Genomic DNA, 21,273 nt, shown 5'->3' on the forward strand with positions numbered 1-21,273 from the left:
TGCCTCCTGCAGCAAAAAGAAATAGCTACAAATTAGTACAGCAGGCTGACTCAAATATTGCCCAGCTGATACTGCCAAACAGAGCTTTGAGACTGTTAGCTTTCCGTCGCCCTGGCTATCTAGCCAGCAAGCAAGGACTTCTTCCCTCAAGGCTCTTGCTTAAAGGTACCAGGCTGGTAGCTGGCTTAGGGAAAGCCTGCAGGTTCAGACTTCTGGATCCCTTTCCCCCCATAAAAACATAAACTGGGGTTAGTAAAAAACAGACAGACACCTTCCTTTGCCATTTGGCCCTCTTCTGTCATTCCCTCCTCCATCTCCGTGTGTGTACTGCTTATGGGTGTGCGAGTGTGTACGAGTGTGTCTCTCTCTCCCCCCCCCCCTTCTGTTGGTGGGGTGGGGTGCATTTGTTTTTGTGAAGCAGCAGCTAGCAGGCAAAAAGCATTGGGGTTTTTTATTAACACTTCACACTTCAATTTCTGTAAGCAGCAGCTGACCCCTTGTTAAAGCTATACTGCTGGGGGAGGTGATTGTGTCTCCCTGACTCCCTCCTCCCTGTGTTAGTGTGCCCAGTTGATGCTTCATTTGGAGCTATGGCATCATGGCAAGAGAGGCTTCTTTAGCCTCATGTTTCTTCAGCTCAGTCTGCCTTGCGCAGCTTCGCTTGCACACGCTGTCTCTCCTCTTTCCCTTCCCCTTTCCCTTCCAAGTTGCTTCATTCCTTGCTGGTGATTCTCCTTTCCTGCTTCTGTGTGTGTGTGTGTGTCTGTGTGTTTTTGTGACTTGCAAGTTGCTTCAGAATAAAAGGTGAGGAACACCCAGTGTTTGTTGTGTGTGCCTTTCTTTCTGAGCAGAAGCAACTCACGGGACACTGCCAGCCCCATGTTAACTCTGCAAGTCTTCTGATCTCCCCTTGCCAGTCATAACAGGAGGGAAATACACTCATGAGATGCTTGTTGGCTTGCATGTTGCTTCAGAGGAAAAAAAAACAAAACCCCACCCTGCTGTGCCCTTTGAGCCTCTTCTGCGTTTCTCCCCACCTCCTTATGCTGCCCATTTTCTCTTAGATGGCTATGCCAAGAGTGGACATTGACAAATCCCCTCGGATGTGGTGGAAGGTACATGAGGCATCCTTCCCAATGTTGAAGTTTTTGGTTATCCCAGGAACAAGTGTGGCATTTGAAAGTGTGTTCAGCAAAGCCAGCAATATTCTTCAAATACAGAGGGCATCTCTATTGCCAGAGAACACCAAAATGCAATTTTTTCCTTGCAAAAAATATAAATTTCATTTAATAATTTTTGTTCTGTAAAATTTTATCCATTCTTTCTGGTTTGGCCTGGTTTATACAAGATATTCGAAGTAATTTCGTTGTCCCTGAGAGGGGGCAATGACAATAAAGATATTATTATTATTATTATTATTATTATTATTATTATTATTATTATTATATAAATTGCATTTTCGTGGCAATAAAGATGTAAATTTTGTTTATATTTTGTTCTGTTAACATTAATCCATTCCATTCTTTTCTATTTTGGCCTGGTTTAGAAAAGAAAATTAGCAATCAATCAAGACTCAATCGTGAATTATATTTGAATATCTAAAAGTGTGACACTGAATTTGCTTTTTTCTTGTCTAGTAATGTAATTAAATTTTAGGGAACCTTTGATATTTGAAAAAACAGGGGAAAAGTTTTGTCTTTGGGCAAGCCTATTGAGACATGTAATTATTTTATGAAAATCACTTAAAGGGTGTTTTTAAAAAAATAATAATTAAGCACTATATAAATCTTGTTAAATAAATAATCCAGAGAATGTTCACTAACAGTTCCTTGGCATCCTGGGAGGAAAAGTTACACGTGGGGTGCTACAGGATTCTGTCCTGGGCCTGTTGTTCAACATCTTTATAAATGAGATGGAGTAAGGCAGGGCTCAGCAATCTAAGGCCCATGGGCTGGAAGCGGCCTGCGGAGGTCGTTTGACTGGCCCCTGAGCCGCCCCCGAACTGAGCTGTCTGCTCATGCACTGCGCTAAACCGGCTCAGCGTGGGGACTCACTTCTGCAGCGCCTGAAATCAGGTGCACGCGCGTGATCCGGCCCACGGAGGAATCTCCGTGGGACCAATCCGGCCCAGGCAAGATAAACCTTGCCAACCCCTGGATTAAGGTATTGAGGGAATGCTCAGATCTGCAGGTGACATTAAACTGGGAGAAGTTGCTACAGCTGCAGAAAACAGAATCGGAATTCAAGATGACCTTAACAGATTGGAGAACTGGGCCCAGAAATTAAATTATATATGTATTAATGTGCTCTAAACAGTGGGTGGCTAAAAAAGCACACACTGACTCACTTTGAGGTGCATCGTGAACTCCCAATAAGCAGTTTATGAAGCTGCTGTCTAGAAGATGCATGACTGCCATTTGCAGCTGAGACTTGGTGGCTGCAGACAGATGATGAAATTGGAAAATGAGTCTGAAGAAGAGTTGGCTCACTAGTAATAGGAGGTCGTTCTAGTTGGCCTTGCACTATATACAAATAGCTGTTTTTCAAGTCCATGCAAAGGACTCATATTTCAAATAATTCTGGACAATTTACCTGGCTGTTTTCCTACATGTGTAATACATGTCATTTGCTTTGTGTCAGTCTATAAGTGGGCCGGGGAAGAGAAAACGCCGGTTAATGCAAGGTCTTTGCTTGATCACTTGGAGAGTACTTTTACTTGACACAGGCAACCAGGTGAAAGGAACTTTATGAGCCTGAGTTAAATGTTGTTACTTGCTCTTTTGCAGCTTCAAGCAGTGGGACCAGGCTGCATAGAGGTTATGTTGAAGAGGCTACGTTAGAAGACAAGCCATCACCAACAACTCATATTGTATTTGTTGTACATGGCATTGGTCAGAAAATGGACCAAGGAAGGATTATTAAAAACACAGCCATGTGAGTACTTCATTTCACTCTGTTGAAAGTGGACAACATTGGATTTGCGGGCGTTGTGGTTTTCCCCTTTTCACAAAGGGTGCTGTTTTTAATTGTGCATGTTCCTGGTGTCATCTTACTTCCTAATCATTAGGCTGTGAATCTTTTTGGCAAACATTTCCAAATGTTACTTTGCTGTACTGCATTTAGCAGGGAAATAATTCTGATCAAAGGAGAGACCAAGGAGCTCCGAATGCAATAAATATTGACATGGAATCTTAGAGTTGGAAGGGACCCAAGGGTCATCTAGTCCAACCCCCTACAATGCAGGAATCTCAGCTACAGCATGTGTTTTCTATATTGCGTGCACACACAGAGAGACCAGTATTTCATCCCCAGAAAACCCTCACAAACCAGACTTGCCAATGTCTCAAATAGAACAACAAACTCCTGTGTTGCAAACTTAACACAACAAACAAACAATACAAGCAACACGCAGACCAGTATACTAGATAGCACTGTAATTCCTATTGCATAATATACATGATTTAGTAACAAAAACAAAATGTGTGCACTTGTAAATTCTCTAGTATAGTTGAAATCAATTGAACACACGTCTGTCAATCTTTGAAAGTCCGCAGAAGTATAGTAAGTCTATGGTTGAAACAAAGTAATAGATGCTCTCCTGTGGGCTAAGCGGTAAAACTTTTTTTAGGCGTTCGTGGTGCCGAAGTAGTAGGTGAATAACAACGAACAGTGACCCCGAATAATCTGACTGTTTCGCTGGAATCTTCTTCAGCACAACTACAGAAGAATTCAAATATGAAACAAATTCACACATTACAATCCATATGCTACAGTTGCAGCATATGGATTGTAATGTGTGAAGTTTATATATTTTCATGTCTATTATGCAATAAGAATTACAGTGCTATCTAGTATACTGGTCTGCATGTTGCTTGTATTGTTTGTTTAATGTCTCCTCAAAGCCACAGTAGTTGATAGGTTTTGTTTTTGTTTTGATTGAGAATGCAGTAGCATTTCAACTCCAGGTATTTTTGGATGAAGCAGGTTACCTAAGCCTATTTCAGGCCACTTTGGGAGAGTGTCCAAAAGCACGTGGACAGAGGTGGTCCTCTTTACATTGTGTACTTAGGCTTTCAGAAAGCTTTGATTAAAAGTCCCTCACCAAAGACTCCTGAGTAAGCTTAGCAGCTTAGCATAAAAGAGGAGTCCCTTTTATGGACCAGCAGCTGCTTAAGGAACAAGGAACTGAGTACAGGCAACTCCCCATTTACTCGGGGGTTACGTTCTGAAGCAGTAAGCGTTTAAGTGAAATGGCATATATTGGGAACACCATTGGCAAAGCCTGCACGATCGCTCTTTCCAAACCTCCATGCTCAGACTCCGAACTCTCCAAAGACCAGAGTTTGGTGCAAGGGCTCCTGGGATTGCACTTGCAAAGGCTCACGGGACTCCTAGAAGGCTGTTTTTGCACTATTTTTGCCCTTTTCATTCTCTTTTAGGGCCGTTTTTGCCCCTTTTTGTGCCACTTCCAGGGCTGCAGCAATGCATGTTTAGTTGAACGTGCATAAATGGGGAGTTGCCTATAGCAATAAATGGACAGTTCTCCCAGTGATGAGAAGTGGGTGACCCAAGGACCTGTATTAAAATCTGCACTCTTTCACTCACTTGAAGGAACTAGAGTTAGGGATGAGCAGTGAAGCATTCAAGTTTGCTGGTGACAACAAATTGCTCAGAGTGGGGATTATTCCTCCCCCCCTCAATGTTATATGTGCTTTCCATCTAATTTTTAGGATGCGGGACACTGCAAGGAAAATAGAAGACAAATATTTTAGCAACCTTGCAACACATGTTGAGTTCCTGCCAGTTGAATGGAGATCTAAGCTTGCACTTGACGGAGGTACTTTTTACTTTGGACTGCCAGAAGTACTATTGGTGACATTTGGAAAGTAACACTTTTTAGTTTTTTTTCTAGCAATGGTTTGTAAACTCTCTACACTCAGGGTACCCTTTCAGTGTGTTCTGCTAAGGATAATTCTTTCCCGACATTTTCTAGTTGTTCATGGAAGGTATTTCCTAGAGCTATTAGCTGTTATCAGTCTCCCCAAACACCTTGCCACTCCCTGTAGGTAATTATTGGAAAGGGAAATTGGGCAGCTGTCTCCAAGGGAAATTGGTCCATCCTTACTGAACTTCCCACAGAGGAACTCTCCTGATAATCCCTTGGGCTTCCCTGGAAGCACAATTTGAAAACCCACTATTCTGTAATAGACCATGTGCTTAATTTCCTTGATTTTGTAATCTCAACACTTGAAGTAGAGATTTGAATGTTCCTAGGAATTTGTACTCATATGGTGCTGCATTGTTGACTTTAAACCCACTCCAAGCTTTATTATGCCTCAGTCAGACACTTGGGTCTCTTTTCTTTATTTTAGACACTGTTGACTCTATTACTCCTGATAAAGTCCGTGGCTTGAGGGACATGCTTAACAGCAGTGCAATGGACATAATGTACTACACAAGTCCCCTCTACCGAGATGAGGTATGTGTGTGATTTTTAAGTGTTTGGTTTCAGGTATGGACAAATAATGGGTATGGCAAAGCTGGGTTTCCTAATTTAAGTGTACCTCTATTTCCCAACATCTTGAAGATAGACTTTGTCATTGTGGGCATTCTTTGCATAGAAACCAAATAGAGTAGTTTGTGTCTTCAGTGTACCACTGCGCTGTATTCTAGCTGAGCGGAGATCTGAACGCTGGTGCAATATCTCATAGGCTACAGGGCCTTTACAAAAAAGCAGTAATAATTGCAGCCTGAGGATGAAACATGCACTGTTCATGCATAGTATGCTGTGTGTTTGTCGTACTTCTTTAGCTCTCCCTCCCTTCTTCAGGAAGCCGAGTGGCTTCTGTGGGGCTCTTACCCAGTTCCCCTCCAGGCCCAGACCAGACTGAAACCTGTATACCTTTCGCAGTGCAACAGCATCATGTCTCCAGACTATTCTAATGAAACCCCAGTTGCATTTTTTCAAAGCTCAGAGCACTTTCAGAACAGGCACAACAGCTTTCCTGCTGACGCTTAGGTATTTTAAAATGCTGCTTAATCTAGCAAGCGGGGGAGGAAGTGGGCCAAGACACAATTTGCAGCTTGTGAGGTCGTAGTTTATTCAGCTAAGAAGCAATTGTTTTCTGCAAGGAGATACATTGCAGAAAGGGGGCTCTTGTTGTGAGAGGCTGCCGCTGCCGCCATCAGCTTGCCCTCTGCAGCTGCTGTAAATATCCTTGGTGAGGAGATAAGCTGCTCCCTGCCCATTTCTGCACTCTGCTTCCTCCTTGAGGTACAAACTGAGTGGTAGAGAGGTGCTTGTTCCAGCTGGAGAGTTTACAAGCAGGATTTAAAACCGCCCAGTGTCTTCATAGCAGGAGGAAAGGAATTTGGTTGGAAGAGCCACATAGCAAAGTTCTCAGTGGGCTGAAACAAAGGCTAATTCAGCCAGATGCTGCTGCTGCTGCTGCCAAACCATCAGACTTCCTGAAATTCTGCTTAACAGACTTTGTCTTTCACACATGTGCACAGCATGGATACCCTGCCACCTCAAGAACTTTTATGCTTTCCTTCTTGTATGGAACTTGGTGTGTGCTGTGCACAAAGGTATCCAAATGCATATTATGTAAGAATTGCCATAAAGTTGGGGTGAGACACAAGTGGCGCTGTGGTCTAGACCACTGAGCCTCTTGAGCATGCCGATCAGAAGGTCAGCGCTTCGAATCCCTGTGGCACGGTGAGCTCCCATTGCTCTGTCCCTGCTCCTGCCAACCTAGCAGTTCGAAAGCACGCCAAAAATTGCAAGTAGATAAATAGGTACCGCTATGGCTGGAAGGTAAACAGTGTTTCCATGCACTGCTCTGGTGGCGGTGTTCTGTTGCACCAGAAGCAGCTTAGTAATGCTGGCCACATGACCCGGAAAAACTCTGTGGCCTGTAAAGCGAGATGAGCACCACAATCCCAGAATTGTCTGCGACTGGACTTAACTGTCAGGTGCCCTATACCTTTACCTTGTAGGGGTGGAGAACCTTCTGGCCATGGGATGAATGGGCCCTTGCAGCCATTTTTTTACAGGCCATGCATACCTGTCCCTCAGGTAAAGGTGTGGGACAAGCAAAGCTTCACCCACTTAAAGAACAGCTTGGTTGTTCATTGGTGGTGGGATTTGCATTTGGCACTGTTTAAATTTGGTGCTGAATGTAAGTGCCACTGCTTTTGGCAAGGATCAGAACTACCTGATGCTGGGTGATTGACAGCTAGGTGGATGAAGGTCAAAATCTGGCTCATCAGAGAAAAATGGTTGACCACTCTGCCATAAAGAATCAGACTAGAGCTCCATGTAGCCCAGTATTCAATATTAATGGATTTTCAAAAAATTCTCATCAGATAATGACTTCCTGCCTTTACTCAAAAAATATTCAGAATTTAAAAGCTTCAGCAGTGGTGCTTCATAGTCGACAATTCAGAAATGTCACCTGTGGAGGACTAAAAATGGCATGAAGTTCATGACATGAGTAATCCTTGAGTGGGATTGAGACTGGGTGGAGGGCTTTAGACCTTTGTCCCCACCGCAATCACAATTGGAATTAGGGGACTTCATGTCTGTTTGCAGTAGGAAGCAGCCAATAGCAAGTACCGGGCTAGCTATTTTTTATTTATTTTTTTGTGTGATAAAATTTTGCGTTCCCAGGGTTAACTTTTGTGACACATCACATTTACTTTACAAATTGTACTATTCAAGGGCCAGCCTACATGGATCACCAAATCTTAGCCAAGGCTTGAAAACATTTTTCTTTTCTTTTTTTTTTTACTGTACTGAATACAGTACATCTAGATTTTCATATATAATCTTGTAGTGAACTCTGGCTCACATTTATCATTAGAAGCTTTGTTAGCTACAAGGTATTGGGCAAGCTTGTGATATTTTAGTAAAGATGATTGATGAAACATTGGCAAATGATCTCTCCAACTAGGTCAGGTGCCTTCTCCTTTAGGCTTTAGAAACAATCCCTGACAGCTCATCAGCTTGAATTACAGCTTTATAATCTGGTCTCAGGGGCTTCTCTCCTGCTTGAGAAATTGAAATAAACAAATGTTGGTGCAGCATGTTAGGAGCTTTTATTTTACCGGAGAAGCAGACTTGCTGATGTAAGGTGGTTCTGCTCCATTAGTTCAAAAATATGCATGTGTTTCACCAGTGTACTTTGGTTTTTCACATTGCATATTTCTTTTGCCAACCAAAGTTGAATCCGTACAGAAGGAAAGGATTTGGAATGAGAAAAAGATATGTAAACTCGGGCACTAGATCTTGGTTACAAAGTCTTTTATATCAACCAACTGGAATGAAAGTAGAAGGCAAGGAGAAGCTAGGTGTTAATGGTCTCTCCGCTGAGCCAGTGAAGTGGCCTGATGGCCTCAGCATGTGGGACCTCTCTTAGCAGATGTGATGAAGCACATGGCATTTAACCAGGCCCTGGAATGATTGTCATCCAGTGCCCTTTTAAAATGTGTTGGGGTTATCAGGTTGTTTTTGTTTTTATTTTGATTATGTCTTTAGTGTTTTTATATTGTAATTTTATCCTGTGAACCGCCCTGAGACCTGTGGGTATAGGGTGGTATAATTTTTTAAATAATAATAATAATTTTGGGAGTGTTCTTAAAATTATTTTATTGAATTTGTGTGTTATTCAAGAACAGAAATAATAAATAAGAGCATCCTAGCTGTGTGCTTAATGCTGTTAAGGAGTTTGCACTTAAAGCAGACCTTGCAAGCGTTTGATCAGTTTTCTTGGTTTGATTTTTAAGTGCTGAACTGTTATCCACCCTTCACCCAAACAGCAATATCCAAAAAGGCTATTTCTGGTCTTGAGGTCTCAGCTGGCTGCTGTCAGTGAGTCATTTCATGCAAACTGATAAAGCCATTGCCTAAAGAAATGCAAGTAAGAGTAAGCAGAAATCCAGATGCTAAATACATAGCAACATGCGGAATATAAGAAATGTGCCTTCTCTCCCCATTCCCTAACTCTTTATAACAGCTGGTAAAAGGCCTTCAACAGGAGCTGAATCGTTTGTACACGCTTTTCTGTACGCGGAATCCAGAGTTCATAGAAAAGGGCGGCAAAGTATCAATTGTGTCACATTCCTTAGGATGCGTAATCACATACGACATCATGACAGGATGGAATCCGGTTATACTCTACGAACAGTTGCTTGAAAAGGAGTATGATGACCTCGAGGACACCTGGATGAGCTACGAGGAGCAGCATCTGCTAGAAGAGTTTTATTTGACCAAGCGGCGGTAAAAGAGTTTCCTTTCTAGTATTGAGCAGGTCTTGGTGTATTGAAACTGACTGAGTGAGCCCAGGGTCACTTTTAACAAGTGAATTGCTTTGCGCCGCCACCCAGCTCCTCCCTCAGCTGTGCCACCACAATGCAACTAGACGTTGACTGGCTCTGTAAGACATTCCCATCCTTATTTTTCAGCCCTTGGGCCTCGTTGAGAAATACCTGCATACACAAAGGGCACTGTGACCAGCCAGTCATGCATGTGGTACTTGAAAGGGGTCTTGAGTCAAAGAAAGGGCCAAACATGGTGCTGGAGACTTTTAAGCAGCAAGGCTGCCATTGGGATAGTCAGGTGGTAGGGCTTAAACCAGGGGTCAGCAACCTTTTTCAGCTGTGGGCCGGTCCACTGTCCCTCAGACCATGTGGTGGGTCGGACTATATTGGGGTGTGTGTGAACGAATTCCTATGCCCCACAAACAACCCAGAGATGCGTTTTAAATAAAAGCACACATTCTACTCACGTAAAAACATGCTGATTCCCGGACCGTCCGCGGGACGGATTGAGAAGGCGATTGGGCCGGATCTGGCCCCCGGGCCTTAAGTTGCCTACCCCTGGCTTAAATTCTTTCTTTCCCCGATGCTGAGAGAGTGCAATTATGTCTTAGGGCAGGATTCACCTTAGGAGCTCTGTCCACAGAAGTCCTGAGAAATGAGGCTTGCTTCCGCCGCCCCCCATCTCCCCACACATACCCTGAAATGGTCCTGGGGCGTTTGGGAAGGGACTGTCAAGCTGATGTGCTTGCATGGATGGAACATTTGTGGTAGTATGACATTAAAACTCACGTTTTTAGTCTTACAAAATTTGTCTCCAGAATATTTGTTTTGGTGAATTACACTAATTGACATGGTACTTATTATTATTATTATTATTTGACTTTATATACCGCCCTATTCCCGCAGGTCTAGGGCCAATTAACCGTTTCTAATCAAAAGAACTCAAAATGTCTGTATTTTTTCCTAGATTGAGGGAGATAGAAGAGAGGTTGCATGGACTGAAAAAATCCACCATATCTAAGACACCTGCCTTAAAATTCAAGGTACAAATAAGTAAGAAATGTGCTGTTCTGCTAATGGCTCACATTTAGCAAGAAATGTTTTTCAGGTTCCACCTTTATTTATTGCTATTTATTTAATAGATTTCTAAGCTGTCACTCAAAATATAAATATGTAGTGATAAATATTTTTTTAGAAACTTCAGAACTGCAGTTAAAATAGTACAACAGTCAAAACATTTCAAAGCAGAGAGTAAAAAACCCTAACTCAGGCACTGAAAGCACATGAAGCAAAAAAAGGTTAACCAACACTAAAGGCAAACTGGAATAAAGTGAGCAGGTCATATCTCTTGAGGGAGGGAGTTCCAAGGACTCCATGACCTCACCAGCAAAAAAGCCCTTCCTCTTGTGTGGTCCACTATCCTAATGCCTACTTGTGGGCATACTGCCAGGGCCTCCATAGCTGATCTAAATGCTCACGCAGCTTCATAAGTAGTATAGGTAGTCCTTGAAGTAATTGGTCCCATATTTTTTAGAGCTTCAAAGGTCAATACCAGCACTGTGAATTGGATCTTTAAGCTTCCAAACTTAAGACTGATAAGACCCACTCCTAGGCACTGTCACTTCCACAGATACTGCCAAAACAAAAAAAAAAGTAGCACCTTAAAGACCAACTAAGTTAGTTCTTGGTATGAGCTTTCGTGTGCATGCACCCGAAAGCATGCACACGAAAGCTCATACCAAGAACTAACTTAGTTGGTCTTTAAGGTGCTACTGGAAGGAAAAAAATTTTTTGTTTTGACTATGGCAGACCAACACGGCTACCTTTCTGTAAACAGATACTGCCAAGTCCAACAGGACCCTCAAACTACAAACTTGGCCTTTTAGAGAGAGTGCAACACTACCCAGAACCACTTGGAACATCTCCACCCAGAGCAGTCTGCTTCTTTACTACAGTACTTCAATCTTCTCTGGATTATGTTTCAGTTTGCTGGCTCTCATCACTCCTCGGGGCTTCTGTTCAGGCGTTCCACAACCTCTGTGGGATTAAGAGGTGGAAACAAAGATGCAGAACTGTGTGTTATCAGCATATTAATGACACTTTTCCCCTAGTGGCTTAATGTAGATGTTAGAAAGCATGAGGGAGAGTACAGGACTTTGCAGTAGTCAGGAAGGTAGAGCAAAAGCCCTCCAGCGCCACCAGCTGATTGCATCTCACCAGAAAGGACTGGATTCTACACCCCACTGTGACTTCCAAGCCCATTCTGGGAAGGCGTCCAGAAGGAGGATACCAACATCCAGCAAGAATTGATTCACATTCAGTTTCTTAATGTTTCTCTCCCTTGAAATGCAGCCCAGCCTATAATGCTCATACGTTTTTCTTTATCTAAAATAACTACAAATCCAGTGAAATCAGCATCAAAACCAACAGCAACAGCACAAAGATAACGGGAAGTCTGTATCTGCAAAGCATTGATCAGTTAATGCATGTACAAGCTCAGCTTCATTAGATTGTCTTGAACACAAGCCACATCTCTGATATTGAGCGGAGTTTGTATTTTAGTGAATCTAGTTCGATTTTTCTGTAAGGTCAAGTAATAATGTGTAATGCATAAGTTTGCTTGGGACCAAGGTTGTCAAATATGAAGGGTTTGACTATTGAGGAGTTTGGGGGCCTCTGCTGTTAAGATGTCTGGAGGGTCTGTGACTCAGTGGCACATAAGAGCTTTCAGATTCAACCCCTGACATCCCCAGCAAGGTAGGTCTCTGATACGAGGGCTGGGAAAGGCTCATGCGTTGAGTTAAACATAGTTAAGCACGGCCTGATTTCGTATAAGGTATGTAGTAAGTTGATACGCAGCATGTACACATGTTGGATATTTTTATGGAACTATCTTTTCTGCTTGCTTGATGCTCTTGTGTGATTTTTTTAAAAAGAAACTTAATCATGCAGAGCATTATTTTAAAAGATAGTTAAGTAGTAGTTAAAAGCTTCTTCCTATTTCTCACCTGTTTGTCACCAACTGCATTTCTGCTATGGAAATGCACCAAAACCTTCTGCCTGCAGCCTCTTCCTCGGTGTAGCAGTTAGGTTTGGGGGAAGCATCTTGTTATAGAAAAGACTTCCCCATCTGTGCTCTAAAGGGTCATCTTTGTCTCCCAGCCTCCCCTGCACCTCCCATGGGATACCTCTTTCATTGGAATTTGCTTAGACAGGCGGTTTTGAGGTATTTTTGCAAGTAGCCCATGTGGCCTTCCTATAGCTATCAAAAGATGTAAAAAGACTAGTAATTATTACACACTGTGATTTCCCCCAATTTGTAACGTACTATGAAGCGATGAGATAGCTCTACACCCCCAACCCTTGCAAAACAGAAAAACAACCCAACCCAACCCAGTATATGCTAGAAAGCTGCCTTTTTCTCTGCCTGTTAATATCAAATAAATGTCTCCTTAGGTTGAGAATTTCTTCTGTATGGGATCTCCATTAGCAGTGTTTTTGGCCTTGCGTGGCATCCGACCAGGAAACAGTGGAAGTCAAGATCACATTCTGCCCAGAACTATTTGTAACCGGTTGCTAAACATTTTTCATCCAACAGATCCAGTGGTGAGTGTTAGTGCAGTAACAAGCTTTCACCTCAAGAGCAGAGGCGGCCCTACCATGAGGCAAGGTGAGGCGGCCCCCTCAGGTTGTGGATTTTGGAGTGGAAAAGTCAGGTGGGAGCCACAGAGCACAATCCCGGCAGGGATGGGTTTGAAAAAGAAGGGGGTTTTGTTGCTGTAGAGCTACCCTTCATTTTGATGGGGATTGCACAGGAGGACTTGACAGTGGGTTGTGTGCGCCCCAGATTTTTGTCAATGGAAGTGACGAGCACACACCATTTGGGTTTTCCGCCTCAAGCAGCAAAATGTCTTGGGCCGGCCCTGCTCAAGAGTATTTCTAAATAGCATCTACTGAAGACCTGTCAAAGGCATTGGCTCACCCAAAATGTCCCCGTTGACGCAAGTAGGTTTGGCATGTAGCACAGCCTGGCAGAACAAGCCATCTTCCATTAGGGTGAAGACAAGATGCAATACAAGGAGAGTTCAAAGCCCAATCCTTAGCCCCCTCCTGCAATTGACAGCAAATCGGATGCTGGGTCAGCAATCTATGCCTTCTTTATTTTTAAAAGGGCTGTGTGAGCATCATGCCTTTTTGGGGGGGGGGTCTGTTTCTTTATTTTTATTTTTTTTAAATTAAACTGCAGAACTTTTCTTGTGATTTGGAGCACGTGCATTGCTTGGCAATATCCCAGTGCACCCAGCAATTGGTATATTATTTCTCATTTGGTTTATATCCTGCCTTTCTTCCGAAAGGAGCGAAGGTCAACATGGGCAGCTTCTGCTGGAAACTTACAGAACCGGCTACACAAACACACACACACAATGCACACTGCAAAAGGGCATGTACAATTTTAACAGAATGCAGCAAGGGCACTTCTAGAGCAGCCTGAGACGCTATGTTTAGTGTACTTCTAGCATCTTACTTTATTTATTTTTTCTCAGTTGTGTTGAAATCAGAGGGAAGTTGTGGTGAAATGTTCAATATCCGTGAAATTTTCTTTTAAACAAAGTTCAGAGACATTGGGAGTAGTTCGTGTAATGAACCCTGTCAGCAGTGACTTTTGTTTCTGCAAAAGGGCTTCCCTTCCCCTGCTTTGTGCCCCCCCCCATCTGCTCTGTGGGGATTGGGAGAGCCCCAGAACATGTGGGGGGAAAGGAGAGGGAAGATCATTCCATCAGGCAAGTTGAAAACCTTGTACAGATAGAACCCCTTAGCAGTGTGAACCAGCTGCACATACCATTAACAAACCCTGAAGCAGCAGCTATTTGGGGTTTCACAGATGCAGGGTAGCTGTTCTTGAAATTTGAAAAAAAAATATGCATCTGTCCAGAAACCTTCCCTTCAGTCAATTTCTTCATCTTTAATGCTTCATTAAAGATGAAGACTTTAGCAAGTGACTAAAGCGACTTCAGCAAGACTTCTGGGAGCAAGGAGCATGCGATCTCCAATGTTCCTTGGCCTGGAATGATTCTATGCTGCTTGTTACTTAGTCACTCATTAGATGGGGGAGTTTAGAATGCCCAGTTTTAATACAAAGAAAAATAATAGTAACAAGTCTCTCCCATAAAGCATTCATTGTTTAGAATAGGTCCATGGGTCCATGTCATAAGTAAAGGGCCCTGAGACAGCTGTGATTGTCCTTTCTGAGTATTCAGATTGCAAATGGAAGGAATAAGAGAAGTAAATTGTTGCCTTCTACTCAAGCCCTCCCATCTCTTCTTATTTACAGGCCTATAGACTAGAACCCTTAATTCTGAAGCACTATAGCAACATTTCTCCAGTCCAGATCCACTGGTATAACACCACGAACCCTCTACCTTACGAGCACATGAAGCCAAGTTTCCTCAACCCGGCAAAAGAATCTACCTCAGTCTCTGAGAGCGACTCTCTCCCAACATTGCCCAGCCCAACAACGTCACCTGTCCTGGCTCGACGGCACTATGGGGAGTCCATAACCAATATAGGCAAAGCAAGTATAATGGGTAACTATTCTTGAAGCCTTGGAAAACCTTGTGCCCCTGTGTGCATATCATACCCTCCAAGGAATAAAATTATCTCAGGTGGGCAGTTCGAATGCCCGTGACGGGGTGAGCTCCCGTTGCTCGGTCCCTGCTCCTTCCAACCTAGCAGTTCGAAAGCATGTCAAAGTGCTAGTAGATAAATAGGTACTGCTCTGGCGGGAAGGTAAACGGCGTTTCCGTGCGCTACTCTGGTTTGCCAGAAGCGGCTTAGTCATGCTGGCCACATGACCCGGAAACTGTACGCCGGCTCCCTGAGCCAATAAAGCGAGATGAGCGCCGCAACCCCAGAGTCGGCCACGACTGGACCTAATGGTCAGGGGTCCCTTTATGAAGCTCACACAGTGACCTGATGGGGGGCACAGCCCCCAAGACGCCCTGGGCACCAAAGATGGGGGTAGCTAATATCTATCTTGGAGAGATTTGCCCAAGGTCACCCAGGAGATTTTGATGGCTGGACAGGTATTCCCACCACCACCACCAAACCTGGGTTATTTTCACCCTAACATCAGGGCCGGGGGACATGTGGCCCCTCCTGGTGTTGCTTAGACTCCAGCTCCCATAAGCCTCAGCCACCACAGCTGGTGATCATGGGAGATGTAGTCAAGCAACCACTGGAAAGCCACAGAGTCCCCATCCTTGCCCTCAGTAATAATCTTCTGAAGTTTGCAAAATAGCGTTGGGGGACGGTGTCACTTTTCACCGTTAGTATTTTGACAGCTTAAAGGTAAAGGGACCCCTGACCATTAGGTCCAGTCGTGACCGACTCTGGGGTTCCGGCGCTCATCTCGTTTTATTGGCCGAGGGAGCCGGCGTACAGCTTCCGGGTCATGTGGCCAGCATGACTAAGCCGCTTCTGGCGAACCAGAGCTGCGCACGGAAACGCCGTTTACCTTCCCGCCGGAGCGGTACCTATTTATCTACTTGCACTTTGAGATGCTTTTGAACCGCTAGGTTGGCAGGAGCAGGGACCGAGCAATGGGAGCTCACCCCATTGCGGGGATTCGAACCACCGACCTTCTGATCGGCAAGTCCTAGGCTCTGTGGTTTAACCCACAGTGCCACCTGCATCCCTTTTTTGATAGTTTATATACTGCTTAATTGCAAAAGTCTCTAAGTGGTGCCTAGCTTTTGTGCCATGAGATTCCACATGGTGCTCATGATTGCAGTGGAGGCGCTAATTGGAGGGAGGTGGTATTTTCTGTATGTCAGGAGGAAGTGGGTTGAGCACAGTGCGAAATGTGGTGTCCCCACAATGTCTGGACTCCCTGCAACAAGAAAACAGCAGCTCCTCTTTGATCATATTATAGAGTGTATCTAAATGTTAACATTTTTACTGCCATCACACACTACATTTTCTTAAAAAAATAAAAGCATCATTTTATTAATCTAGATTTCCAAGATTGCTTACAAAAGAGAACTGTAAAACAAATATAAAACAGATCAGAAACAAAAGCAGCTATCGTAGCAATAGTAAAAATACAAAAAGCAGTAGATATAAAACCAGTTAACTTTTTAGACATTATTTTTAAAAAAAAGATTGCCCAGGATTTTAGCACATTTTTAAGGTCTTCACCTAAAGTTGTAATTAGTGAACCCTTTGAATAGTGGTACCGGGTGTCTTTTCAAGATTAGCATCTGCAGTATTGTAGCTTCTACTCTACCCACAAGGTGGCAGCAGAGTCAGATGGAAAGGCCAACATGATCGTGTGGGGAAGACGTGGCTTCTGGTTTGGGGCAGAGGGGATGTGTTTATCATGACACGTTTTTTGTCCCGGAGTGCTGTGTGACTGCCAAGTTGAAACTCCCCTTGTGTTGTGCTGAATACAGGAGCTGCTAGCATCGGGAAAGGCCTTGGGGGGATGCTCTTCTCGAGATTTGGACGTGCCAGTGCTCCCGCTTCCCAGGCACTTGAGGCAGGAAAAGAAGGGCCAGAACTGGAGGAGAAGAAGCCATCCTTGAGCCAGGCGTCCATCGGAACTCAGACCTTCCCACACAGCAGCTCCGGCTTCTTAGATCCGACAAGTGAGCAAAAGCAGCAGAAATCCTAGCCTCGGCTTCCCCTTTTTCTTCAAAAGGGAAACTTTTTCCACTAGAGTCACTCAGGGTGTACATTGAAAACAAATAGGCCACGTGGGCTCTTGCAATGGAGTCCCTGTGCATCTGTAGCAGTCTTAAAGATGGTGTATTCCATTCCTACAAATCTGGGGTTCCTGAAACTGCCTCACGCCTAGGCTCCCTAAATCAAGCATGGTAGAAATTCCAGCCTCCCCAGGCTCACCTGTTTTTCTTGTTCTTGGGACGAACAGTTTGTGTAGTCCTTGCTTTTTTTCCGATTTCCCCTCTTTCTCCAAAGACCCATGGCCAGAAGGGTACCATGGTTTACACAGAAGGGTACAACTTTGAAACATCACATCTACCCTTGGCTGTTCCCTGCATCACACTTAGTAGGATCTGGCCGATGGGCTGCTTAGTTCCAACGGTGCTACTGTCACAGCCCCCCCCCCCCCCGTATTTTGGGATCCATATCAAATCAGGAGCTGATGGAATAGCGTAGTATGTTGTTGCCAGAGGCCCCACCCCAATACGCACAAGCAAAGAACAGAACTGGGAGCGCTGTGTTGTTCTGGCAATAATCCTTTGTGATTTTTGTTCTTGTTTCCTTCCTAGTGGACCTGGAGCACAGGATCGACTTTGAGCTCAGGGAAGGCCTGGTGGAGAGCAGGTACTGGTCTGCCGTCACATCACACACGGCTTACTGGTCATCCATGGACATTGCTCTCTTTCTTCTCACCTTCATGTACAAGCAGGACCAAGAGGAGGAAGAGGAGGAGGATGGCATCAAGTCACACTTAGAGCCTGTTTGATTGTAGCCTCGGGGGTGGGTGGGGGGGTAGGGGGGTAGGGAGGGAGAGGATGAAACTTGACAAGTGGCACAAAGCAGCCTAAGTTCAACTTCTGTTTCTAAGGCATGGAGGTTTCAGGTTTAAATGCATGTCCGGATTCCTTCCTTCCAAGATTATTTCTCCTTTGCGGCACATTTCCACTTCTGTGCTAATTGAGGCTTTCCCAGAAGGCTGCTCTCAGTTCCCCCTCTTACAGCCTGTAGCGGCACCGTCAGCATCCATCTCCCCAGGTTAGCATAACTGCTGTTTAACAGAATGCGTTTTTTTTAAGTGCAAAGATTACTCTGGTTCCAGAGTTCATTTTCATTTCAGAAAAAAATGCCTGCAAACCTAAAACAGCCATGCTCTGTGTCCTTTGTATTGGTAAATAAGAAGCAAGTGGGTATCATAGTTCTAATCTGAAGTCTGTTGCTCCAGGTTCCATTGAAATTCCTTTGGGATGGCAGACAGAAAGGGGTGTGCTAACACAACTCATCCAGAAACTAAAACAGGCATGAGGCAAATATTTTGAAATACTGTAATTATAATTTATTATTACCTCTGACTAACCGTTTTGTTTCACTCCAGTGTGTAAAAAGCGTTACTTTTCTACTGTTTTTTCCCCGTTTTTTGTTTTTTGTTGGGGGGGGGGCATAATTTAAAGAACCACATTTATTTTCTACAGTGTTAAGACTTTATTCCTCAAATGACATATCTTTGTACTATTCAAAAGGAGCTATGGACACTGTGGCACACTTTTCAGTATTTTTTCATTAAAAATAAACATTTGTGGATCACACAAACAACACTTGCTAAACAGTTCTTCTCTGTGGGTAAGTAAAGTCTCTGTGGAGAGCAGGCTTCTCCCTGCGTGGCGTGCACTTTGGAGAACGTGCAGCACTTCAATTTCTTCTCAAATTCTAAAATGTTATTTAGGAATTTCAATGCAAGCAAGTGGTGGAAGCTGAGCCTTGAACTTCAACTTCCTCAGTCATCAAGGAGTGCATTAGCATGCGGCCCTGGACATTTGGACCAGCATTCCCTAAGCTTGTGCCTTCCAGGTATTTTGGATCACACATCCCATCAGCCCTAACCAGCACGGCTGAAGAACACCAGGTTAGGGAAGGGCGGATTGAACCATTTTTAAGAGACTTGGGAAAGTGATGCCAGCCAGGATCCAAAAAAGAGGCATCCGTAGTTTTGTCAGCTGTTTTTCTTAACATTTTGCGGTTCCAGTGAGACCCATCTGCTTTCAAAGGGGCCCCTTTTGTGGAAAGAACAGCAAAAATCAGCTTCCAGACAGGCTCCCTGTTCCCAAGACATCCCCCTTCTCAGTATTTCACGTAGCATTTTCGAAACGCACAAAGATGGCTGCTTATTTGCCTTAAATGTGGATCTGAGTCTCCTTTTGTCCTGGCTCTCCCCAGCTAAAGGAGACAGACGTCTGATAGCTTTTATTGATACAAGAAGCGCTCGCAACAACTCCCGTGGTGCTCCGGGTGCGCACACCTCTAGCCACTGAGCAACAGTCCCCCACAGATGTGCGCCCTGTGGGGCAGTTACTGCAGCAGTGATGCCCCACCCCTCTGCCAGCTTAAATAACCTCCCCTGACAGGTTGCACACCCGCAACCTGAGACTTCTGCTGCATGGAAGTAAGCAAACAGCAGGGCAGGGGGAGGTGGGGAGTCTACTGACCCATCTCTCACCTTAACGCCACATCCTGCCCACCTTCCTCTGTCTTTGACTGCCCTGACTCTCCCTCCTCCCCCTGCCCTGGCGCCAAACCCCATAAATTGCTGGTCCCCTCTCCTGGGTCACTCTCCTGATCCACTCACTCCAACATACACTCTTCAGAGGCCTTCCAGTCTTGATGACACCTTTCTACTTTGTATTCGACACAATCGACATAAATAAAAAACTGCTGATAAAACAGATTACAGCACAGAAAAACACACTAGCACATAGGAATTGCAAACAGCAATAAAGCAATTTAAAACCAGCCCACAAGCATATTTAAATCAAAGCTGAAAGTTGTTACTGAAAAGGGCAGTCCGTGGAAGAACAATCTTCTTACAATCTCCTGATTTCAGAAGTATAATAACCGCATGGAAATGTTATACAAACTGGCAGTCTGAGTGTTATGTTGCAAATTTGGTAGTTTGGTAGAAATGGCAGCATGCTTGAGGGTTTTTTGGAACAGGGTGGGTATCTTCAGTAGTTGACTGTTGTGTGTTGGAATGTCAAAGGTTGCTTCATTTTCTGTCACTTTGGAATGCAAGCGAGCTTCTACCATCTTAACAGTCATGAAACGGGCTTAAAAACAGACTCCGCTGAAATCCTTTCAAGATCTGTGATTATCTCAAATTTGTGAAGGCAGAGCTTAATGTCAGAGTGATTTGGAATGCTTATTTCTCTGAAGGAACAGAGAGTAAAAAAGAAAACATGGCATAGAACTGGAAAAACTCACATGCTGTCTGATCATGTCCACAACCCTGGATTCATTGGTGAGATAGAAGGGGGTGCTTAAAAATGGCATCCCCTATTACCAGTTTTATCCTGCCAACCTAGCAATTTGAAAGCACGTCAAAGTGCAAGTAGATAAATAGGTACCACTCTGGTGGGAAGGTAAACGGCGTTTCCGTGCACTGCTCTGGTTCGCCAGAAGCGGCTCAGTCATGCTGGCCACATGACCCGGAAGCTGTAGGCCGGCCCCCTTGGCTAATAAAGCGAGATGAGCGCTGCAAGCCCAGAGTCAGCCACGACTGGACCTAATGGTCAGGGGTCCCTTTACCTTATTACCAGCTTTAAATGTCAGGCAATTGCTCTTATAAAGTAACATTAAATGAAAGTGGCTTTTGGCAACTACAGAGTGCATTTAGCTTACCAATGACTAGTGGAATTAACAGATTTGAAAGGAAGGCCTTCTAAAGTTAGTAGTTCCTGGCAGACTCTGGCATCTCCTTTTCTAGAAATCAATCTGGATGTGGCAATCCCCGTTTCCATTCTTATGACTAACAAAGATTGTGACACCCATCCTCAGCAGTACTACTGCTCCTTTGAAAATGATAATATACATAAGGATATATTATTGGCTGTATTTAAGAAGGTGCCATTATCTGCATGTGGTGCCTGGGCAGCGCTGAGCAGAACCAGGAACTTTCAAGAGGAAAACCCAGCTTCTCCGTACTTCCCCCCCACTTAAAGATGAGGTCTGTACAACTTTATATACTTCAAGCTGTGCACCACCTGTGTAATTCTGGCTTCACAACCACTGCTGCTTTGTAGCTCCAAGCAGGCAGCAGTGCCAAGTTTTATGTTCATTGGACAGCCATACACTGAGGACAGTGACCCTGGGCATAATCTTGAGTTGTGCCCAGGGCCTGGTGCAAGATTTAAGTGTTGCTGAGCTAAATTAAAGCGCTATGGCAGTGCTTTAGTAGAGTGT

The 21,273-nt window shown here is 44.2% G+C and overlaps 1 protein-coding gene across 6 annotated transcripts in view; it reads left to right on the forward strand.

Moving 5' to 3' along the window:
• DDHD1 (DDHD domain containing 1) overlaps nt 1-18,633 on the forward strand; it is a 38,830-nt gene extending 20,197 nt beyond the window's left edge. For 2 of the 6 annotated variants that reach the window (XM_053365455.1, XM_053365466.1), the window contains 9 exons: nt 2,787-2,934; nt 4,731-4,837; nt 5,373-5,479; nt 9,018-9,280; nt 10,289-10,364; nt 12,778-12,927; nt 14,654-14,906; nt 16,773-16,967; nt 17,613-18,633. In XM_053365455.1, coding sequence (XP_053221430.1) covers nt 2,787-2,934; nt 4,731-4,837; nt 5,373-5,479; nt 9,018-9,280; nt 10,289-10,364; nt 12,778-12,927; nt 14,654-14,906; nt 16,773-16,967; nt 17,613-17,809 — 1,496 coding nt within the window. In that variant the 3' untranslated portion in view covers nt 17,810-18,633. Of the gene's footprint in view, nt 1-2,786; nt 2,935-4,730; nt 4,838-5,372; nt 5,480-9,017; nt 9,281-10,288; nt 10,365-12,777; nt 12,992-14,653; nt 14,907-16,772; nt 16,968-17,612 lie in introns of those variants that run through there. The other 4 variants (XR_008327557.1, XR_008327558.1, XM_053365474.1 and 1 more) reach the window with 4 other exon arrangements.
• The last annotated feature ends 2,640 nt before the right edge of the window (nt 18,634-21,273 follow it).

Source organism: Podarcis raffonei, chromosome 1 (assembly GCF_027172205.1).
Source record: "Podarcis raffonei isolate rPodRaf1 chromosome 1, rPodRaf1.pri, whole genome shotgun sequence".
Lineage (NCBI taxonomy): Eukaryota > Metazoa > Chordata > Lepidosauria > Squamata > Lacertidae > Podarcis > Podarcis raffonei.